Source organism: Suricata suricatta, chromosome 9 (genome assembly GCF_006229205.1).
Source record: "Suricata suricatta isolate VVHF042 chromosome 9, meerkat_22Aug2017_6uvM2_HiC, whole genome shotgun sequence".
Classification (NCBI taxonomy): Eukaryota; Metazoa; Chordata; class Mammalia; order Carnivora; family Herpestidae; genus Suricata; species Suricata suricatta.
The window spans coordinates 430072-438359 of NC_043708.1; the positions used below are offsets into that span (position 1 = coordinate 430072).

Consider the following 8288-nt stretch of genomic DNA (forward strand, 5'->3'; position numbering starts at 1 on the left):
GGGCAGGCCGCGGAGGCATGTGCGCTGCGCGTGCTGGGGCTGGTCTGGGGCAGGCCCTGGCGGAGCCGCCCCGGGCCCGTGGCCAGCCTGCGCCCGCCCTGCTGTTTCCTGGATGCCCGGGGGAGTGGATGTGGGGGGCAGCCCTGGCTGGCCCTGGAGGACCCAATGTGCGATTGTCAGGGCCCTCCAGCTGCTGGCTCCGGACCTCCCCCTCATCCCCCCACCTCGGGGAAGAGATGGTGGCCCTGGTGTTGGGATCTTCCTGGCACCATCTGTTTGTGGGCTTTTGGTGTTGTTTGTTCTTTTCTTTTGAAGGGGTCTTTGTGGGGGGAGGGAGTAGGCTGACCGAACCGAGGGCTTGGGAATGCTGAGAGAGATGTGGCCCAAACCTGGGGGCTGCTCTAGGGCGGTGGACAGTGGGATGTGCCTGAGTAGCTAGGTGGGCCAGCCGAGGTCTCCCGATGCGCCAGGTGGTTGGTCCACTTCCTGAGGCAGAGCCTGCCCCCTCCCCCACACTCAGGTTACCAGGCCACAGGCCTGGGTGGGGCAGGAGTGAGAGAAGACCCCAGAGAGGTACCCCAGCGTGCAGGAACTAGTGGGGGCCAGCTGGGGTGGGCTTGCTAGAGGGCCTGGGAGCGGGGAGGGATGGACCAGGGTGCCGGGCTGTGATCAAGGGCCCAACCTTCTGGATGGAGACCACTGGCTGCATCAGTGTCCACCTGGTGCCCTGGTTCTGGGAGAGATGGGGGCATGGGGATGAGGCCCAGCCGGCCAAGGTTGGACCTTCTGCCTCACCCTGCTTTGAGCCTTGTGCTGACACCTTCTCCTAGTCGTAGGCCAGGCGGCCTTCCCCGCTGCCACATCTCTGCCTCTTAGCTCCTGCGTGCACAGGAGGGAGATTGCCGGGATCCCCTCTAGCCAGAGCCCTGCCCTCCAGTCCCTGGCTGGCCTCTGGGGTCTCCCTTGACCTTGGGACCTTGGGTGGGAGATGTGTCCTTGTTGGAGAAGGCAGGGGCAGGCATGGAGGGCTCCAGGCGGTCGCAATAAGCCCAGCCCCCTCGCCCCCACAGCGGTGCAGCAGGCAGGTCTGAGCAGGGCCCGCAGCCTGTCATCTGTGCTTGGGCCTGCGCCAGCGTGGCTCCAAATCGCTACCTGAGGATGTGTTTTCTGCTGGAGCTGGCAGCAGTGGGGGTGGGGGCAGGGAGGCCTTGGAGGAATGTGGCGGGCCAACGCGTGTCCCTCATGGCTCTTGGCCCCATGGGCTGGCCAGGGGTGGGATGGGACAGGGCAGGGAGCCCTGGAGTCTGGGTACTGGGTCTTGGTATCGCTTACTTCCTTTCCTCCTGCCCCATGCTGGCTCCCTCAGGTGCTCAGGAGGGGCTCACTCAGGTGGTCAGGGCCACGGGGTCGCTGTGTGTTTGGGGGGTGGCTTCTGTCTCTCCGTTCCCCGCCGGCAATGTGTCCTGGCTGCTGGGTATGTGGCTGGTGTGGTGATGCCAGCACCCTGGTATTTCCGCTCTGCCGGCAGCAGCCCCGCGGCCTGGGTTTGCTGCAAGCCCAGTTCCGTCCCATGAGCTGGGGCGCGTTTGGAACCACGTTTGGGCTTCATCTGTGAGGGTTGCGGCGGGGGCGGGGAAGCCCCTGCCCAGGACCGGCCAGGACTGTAGGGTGTCCTGGAGTAGAGCTGCGAGGAGGGCCTTGACCGTGGGAGAGTGTGGGAAGCTGCCCACGCCCCCGGAGATGGGAGGCCAGGGAGCTGGTCTGGGCTCCGCATGCCCTCCCCCTCCAGCTGCCCTGGGCCTGTCCTGAACCCTCGTGCATACTGAGCCGGCCGCTGTGCCTGAGCATGTGGTTCCAGGTTGGTGTCGGGCCCCGTGTTTGGAGAGGGGTGGGCCCTGGGTTTGGGAGGTGGGGGTAGACCAGGAGGGAGCCTAGGTGACCTGGCTCACAGATGCCCTGTGTCTCCCACTGGCCTCCCAGGAGCTCAGGAGCCCAGCCCGTGGCAGTCAGGATGGAGGCCACGTTTGGTCACGTGTGACTGTTGTGTGTGTGTTCGTGTGTGTGTGTGCGTGCACGTGTGTGCTGTCTCTGGGTGTGGCTGGAAGCCAGTGCAGGGCTTGGAGGGGCCTGTGGGTTCTGAGCTCAGAGGAGCTGGCTGGTGGAGGGGCCTGTCCTGAGCAAGGGGCTGGCAGGAGGCACACCGCTTCCTACCCGGCCTGGGCTCTGGCACTTGAGGCCCCAGAACACCACCCACGGGTGTTCCTTGTATGAGTTGTGGGTGCAGGGAGGCAGCTCCTGGCGATGGGCCCAGGTCGACCCTGACAGTGTAGCCACCTGAGTTCTTGGTCCACAGCAGGACCTGGCGCCTGGCCTGCCCACGTGTGAAATGGGGCCATGATGTGGTCTCACAGAGGGGGACGGGGCTGTAAGGCTGCCCTGAGCGCTCAGCCTTGTGGAAGCCCCGGGCCGGCTCCCTGGCCTCCCTGGTCTCCTCTTCCCCACAGAAGGCCGGTGTCCCAGAGGGTCCGTGCTGCGCTCACAGCTGTGTGTAGGGCCCGTGGCCAGTTAGGTCTGATAGGATGTGAATACAGGGTCTGACTCTGCCGTGCCCAACTGCCACAGGAATTTGTCGACTGCACATCTCCAGCTCAGGATGTCTGTGCCCAGGGGTACCGGGGCTGCCCTTGGTGGTGTGAGATGCCATCCCGCCTATGTGCCCCATCCCTCACCCTGGAGCACACCGGGGCTGCCTTACCACACCATCCCCGAGGGGCCAGGGTCTTGCTTGAATGAGGTGGGCAGGCCACACCCCGCTCTGCACCCAGTCACCTGCTGGGTGTCAGGGGTCTTGTTTGAGGCTTTGGTGTGGGGGCAGCAGGGTGGGGCTCTCAGTGCCCAAGCGAAGGGTAGACCCTGGAGGGGCCACACCAGCCAGTGGAGGGCTCAGAAATGAACTAGGGGGTTTGTCCTTAGACTTCGAGGGGCTGGGTTGGGGCAGGGATGTGTGTGACCAGGATGCTGGAGGGCTGTGGTTTTTAGGTCCTCTTCCAGTTACTCGGTGGCATCTGGACATGGGTGTGGTGTAGGCTGGCCTGACAGGGGAGGGAGTCAGGTTGGATGGCCAGCATCTCTAATTTCCAGGCCTGAGCTAGGGTCCCTGTCCCCAGACCCCAGGTTATCTAGGGTCCCTGTCCCCAGACCCCAGGTGATCTAGGGTCCCTGTCCCCAGACCCCAGGTGATCTAGGGTCCTTGTCCCCAGACCCCAGGTGACCTGAGGTCCCAGTCCCCAGACCTCAGGTGACTGGAAGTACCCCTTCCTAGACCCCAGGCGAGCTGAGGTCCCCAGACCCCAAGTGACCAAAGCCTGACTAGTATCAGCATGTTGTGGGCTTTGCTACAGGGATCCCATAGGGTCCATGTGACAAGGCACTGGGAGAGACCCTGGGCTAGACCCTGGGCTGCTGGCTATCTTCACAGTGAGGGACTAGGGGCTGCGGCTGGGGGCACACCCAAGCAAGGTGTGGAGTGTGGATGTCCGAGTTCCTGTGTGGGGCGGATCTGTGGTCCATTCCTCCTGCCTTGCCTTGGGGGGAGGTAGCCCCCTCCCCCTCTCCTCAGGGACAATGGCGGCAGAGGCCCGGGCCTCTCCAGAGCTCAGGTTTCAGGAAACGTATCTGTGCTTAGAGCTCCTGGCGCCGGCTCCGTTGGGGGCTGGGTTGCTGATGCGGGGATGCTGCGGAAGAAACTAGTGCTAGGTCTTCTTGGCCAAGGGGTGTGGTCCATAGGTCCCTCGTCTGCCCTGTGCCATTTTTGCGCCGTTGGGCTGCTGCCCTGTTAGCACTGTCTGAGGGTCAGAAGAAGGGTTTGGCCTTGGCCTTGGGGGTCTGGGCTGGGGAGGAGGTAGTCAGGTGGTCGGACCTGGGGTCTGCCTGTGTGGTGCAGGCGGGTCAGGGCAGTCCTTTGGAAGGGGTGTGGCTGGGCCTGCGGGGCTCCGTCCAGCTAGCTGCCTGGGCTTCTCAGCCAGGCAGGCAGGTGGCCCAGGTGGGGCTGGCCTCAGGGGAGGGACTGCTTGCTAGTGACATCCTGTGCCCCAGCTCCCACCACCCAGCCCTCATTGTCCATGCCCCATCCCTGGAACTACCGGGACCTCGTGAGGCTTGGGCCTGTTGGCTGTCCTCTTCTCTGGGGATTTGGGGACAAAACCCTGTCCTGGCCCAGGTCGAACGGGGCGGGGGACAAGCATGTGTCAGGAAGCATGGGGATGAGAGGTTGCATTCATACTGGGGAAACTGAGTCTTGGAGCCAGCCCAGTGGCAGGAGAGGAGGCTGGGGGCCCAGCCCTGGGGGAGGTGTGGGGCCATCCCGCCTGCTGGCTCAGGTCCTCCCTGGATGACTTCCTGCTGTCCGTGGGTCGGGAGCCCAGCTGGCGGGCGGGATGTATCCCTGTGGGAGCAGGTAACTGGAGCCCTGGGCGCGGGCGAAGGTGGTGGTAATCCTACCTGCATGGCTGATGGGGGGTTCCTGGGACCCAGGAGGAGCCCCCTGCTCACCTGGAGCCCAGGTGCTCGCCCTGCCGGTGGATGTGATCTGCAACGATGGTCACAGGTCCCTCCCTGCTTGCCCCTCCCCCACGTGTCCTCATGTGCCCAGCCTGCAGCTCCCTGCCCCGGGCCCCCCCGCCCCCCCCGCCCACAGCCCACTCTGCACAGTGGCCAGACAGCCGGGTGTCATCCGGCCTCACTGCCCTCCCCCAGCAACCACCCATTTTGCTCAGCCAGGGGTCTGGGACCAAGTGCAGCCTGACCCAGACACCCCGTGTTCACACCCCTGCTCTCCCAGCCCCGAGGGCCTACCAGGTGCTTCTTCCTGCTCAGGCTGCCTCCTGATTTTCTGTGGCCTCAATCCCAACATCTCCCTTTCCACGGCCTACCCTGACCCCGATGCAGAACAGCACCTCACCCCTGGGTCTCTGCTGACTCATTCACTAGTAGCAGGTCCGTCCGTGCCTGGCGCATGCTCCGTGGATGAACGAATGAATGGATGAATGAGTGGAGTGAGGCCCAGGAAGGAGTGTTCTGACTGACTCCAGGAGTGGGGATGGCCAGGGGAAGGCCGGCCTGAGGGTGGCATTTTAGGCAGGGGGAGGGAGCTGTGTGTACGAAGGTCTAGGGGCACGGTAGGCAGGCTGAGGGGGAGGCAGAGCAGGGGCTGGGTGGTTGGGAGGAGGGCAGGAGTCCGGGGGAGCCCCAGGAGGGCTCTGAGCCTTGGGGAAGACCTGGATGGAGCCCTGGGGGTCATCGGGGCTCCCGTGGGTGGGGCTGTGGAGGCCCCAGTGGCTGCAGGGAGCTGGCTTGATGGAGGTTGGTGGTGGGTGTAGGGAGTGGGTTTAAGGGAGATTCCAAGATGCAAGACTGAGAGCCTGGTGACAGCCCCAATGTGGGCAAGGAATGTTCTAGAAGGAGGAGGATGGCTCCTGGATTCCCGTCTGTGCTTCTGGGTGGGTGTGAGGTCCTGTAAGGCACCCTGGGGTGCCCAGGGGGCTGCGCTCAGGGCAGAGTCGGCCGTGTGGGTGTGGCTGGGTGTGGCAGGCAGCAGTCAGAGGGAGGCTGGGGTCCCCAGGTCTGTGGCCGGAGTGTGCCCAGGGCTTGGAGCAGCAGCAGGGGGGCTGCCAGGCTGAGGGAGCGGCCCGCGTACTGGGTTCCCCGGCATAGCCAGACCACAAGGGTGGGAAGGTAGGGGGTGCCGAGGGTGGGGAAGAGTCGGGCCTCTCTGGTCCCCTTCCCTGGGAGGGAAGCTGTCAGCCTGTGGCCACAGACGCAGCTCTGTGCCATGGGCCCCCAACCCAGGGCAGCCAGGGTCGGATGGAGGGGTGGCCAGCATGTTCACGGCTGGTCTGAAGAGGGCTGAGCGGTGTGTACTGGGGAGCCACGGGAGGGGCCGGGCCTGCCCCGCTGCTGGAGCACGGGCCTGCCCAGCACGAGGGCCCCGCTGCTCCGGGCTCTGCTTACTCTGGTGGGGAGGGTGGGCCCTGGGCTCACTTGGTGACATTACCCGTCACATGAGATGCGAGGGCCAGATGGTCCTGGGAGGAGCCAGTGGGGAGTGGCATCCATGGGCAATCCCTGGGCCTCAGTTTCCCCATCTGTGCAGCCAGAGCCCCTCCCTTCTGTTCTTTGGATGAGGCAGGTTTGTGGGTTGTGTGCTATTGCACTGTGACCTGGTGTGGCCTGGCGGTAGCCTGGGCCCATCAGGGGCCTTGGGTGCTGTGCACCCTGCCCTCCATCCCCGTGTGCCTGGTGGAGGGCAGGCTGGGTGGTGGCAGGGCACGTCCCTCTCCAGTTTCTGCTCTCTGCGGGACTTCACGTTGTGCGGGCCCCGGTGAGGTGCCCAAGGGTGCTCCCGCCTGTGGGACCCTGGTCTGTGGCCGCTCACGCGGGCTGTGCCGGCCCTCAGCGCACTGCCCTGTCCCCCTGCTGACCTGGCTGATGTGGCTGGCCTGGAGGGGCAGCGTCCCTCCCCTGGTCATGTTGGGGTCTGTTGAGATATGGCACAGAGCTGCTCCCCAGAACAGAGGAGTGAGGTGGGGAGGGTGTGTGAGGGGGGAGCCTGGACAGACCCGGGGGCAGAGTTGGGGCCCTGGGGAGGGGAGGGGAGCAGGGCTGGGATGCGGTCGGGTGGGGTCCCGCCTGGTAGCTGACCCCTGGCCCTGTGTCTGCAGCGCTCCTTTACCCTCATCGTGGAGGCCTGGGACTGGGACAATGTCACCACCCCGGACGGTGAGTCTGCTGGGGGCTGGGCGGCTGGGCCGGGCGGTTGCCTGCAGGGCCTCGCTCAGGACACAGGGAGGCTGACCCCCTTTAGCCAGATGCATGTGGCTGGATTCGTGATCCCCTGCCTACTGGGGACAAAGGCCCGTGTACCTGTACCCCAGGGATCTAGTGTACTATTTCCCTCTTTGCCCTGGCTGCTAGGAAGCTCTGACACATTTGTGATGTGCAGGGCTATGCCCGGACCCTGGTCCCACTCCCGACTTCTGTACTGTTCTCCTGATGCACGTGTTCCCCCCGGGGCCGTGTCAGGCGCGTGGTGGCGCGGGTGCCCTGGGGAGCCTCTCTGCCTGCGTGTCCTGGAACGTGGGGTTCGCTGGCCGGCCAGCCTGTGCGTGGGGGTCTGTGGGCTTTACGGTGACAGGGCAGAGGGCTTCTCCGAGGACAAATCGGGAGGAGCAGCATGTGTCTGGGGGGGGGGGGGACGGGGTTAGTGGAGCCAAGGTCAGGTCACAGAGGCTGGGTGGGCTCCCGTGAGGATGCTGGCTTTTTCTTGGAGGTGGTATTGCCCAGGCCGCCACGTGTAGGGTGGACTGTTGGGCCAGGATGGAGGCCGGGGCACAGGCCGGGGGTGCCGGGACCAGGGGCGGCCTGTGGGGTGAGTGGGGCTCCAGCCACTCCAAAGGGGAGAGAGAGGGTGGGGTCGAGGAGGGCCTGAGGAGCAGGCAGGGGCCATCGCTGGGATGGATCCTGTGTGTGAGGGCCCTTGGGCGCCCAGTCTGCCCAGAGGGGCCAGGCTTAGGGCAGTGGTTGGTGGGGACCTGGTGGGTGTGGGGATGGGCCAGCCAGGCACCTTGGCTAGATGGGCTCCGTGGGGTGTGAGGAGTGAGGCCATGCCCGGGTGGGGCCAGGGCGGGAGTGCTCCCCAGGCCCTTAGTTAGTGTGGTGGGAGGGGTGAGGTGCCCCCACTCCCTCTGTGGCTTAATTTGAAGTGAGGCCTGGCTGTCAGATCACAGGACCCACGTGTGTCTCCGGCCGGGCTGGGAGAAGCCTTGCATTCAGATGGGGGGATGGGGGCCCGACCCCCGAGGGGCAGGGCAGCCCGGCCAGCCCGGCCCCTGCAGCGCTGTCATCCCCCGCCCCCCCCCCCCCCCCCCCCCCCCCCCCCCCCCGCACTGCTGACTCTGCCGCCCCCCAGAGGAGCTGCTGATCGAGCGGGTGTCGCACGCGGGCATGATCAACCCCGAGGACCGCTGGAAGAGCCTGCACTTCAGCGGCCACGTGGCGCACCTGGAGCTGCAGATCCGCGTGCGCTGCGACGAGAACTACTACAGCGCCACGTGCAACAAGTTCTGCCGGCCGCGCGACGACTTCTTCGGCCACTACACGTGCGACCAGTACGGCAACAAGGCCTGCATGGACGGCTGGATGGGCAAGGAGTGCGAGGAGGGTGCGTGGCGCCCTGGGCGCGCTGTGGGGCGGGGGCCCGCGGGCGGCGCCGGGCGGGGGGATGCGGGGGC

The 8288-nt window shown here is 65.7% G+C and overlaps 1 protein-coding gene across 1 annotated transcript in view; it reads left to right on the top strand.

Annotated features, from left to right (window-relative positions):
• Window positions 1-1831: 1831 nt before the first annotated feature.
• JAG2 (jagged canonical Notch ligand 2) overlaps window positions 1832-8288 on the top strand; it is a 20671-nt gene continuing 14214 nt past the window's right edge. The window contains exons 1-3 of the mRNA XM_029950761.1: window positions 1832-1858; window positions 6720-6777; window positions 7967-8218. Coding sequence (XP_029806621.1) covers window positions 1847-1858; window positions 6720-6777; window positions 7967-8218 — 322 coding nt within the window. The 5' untranslated portion in view covers window positions 1832-1846. The remainder of the gene's footprint in view (window positions 1859-6719; window positions 6778-7966; window positions 8219-8288) is intronic.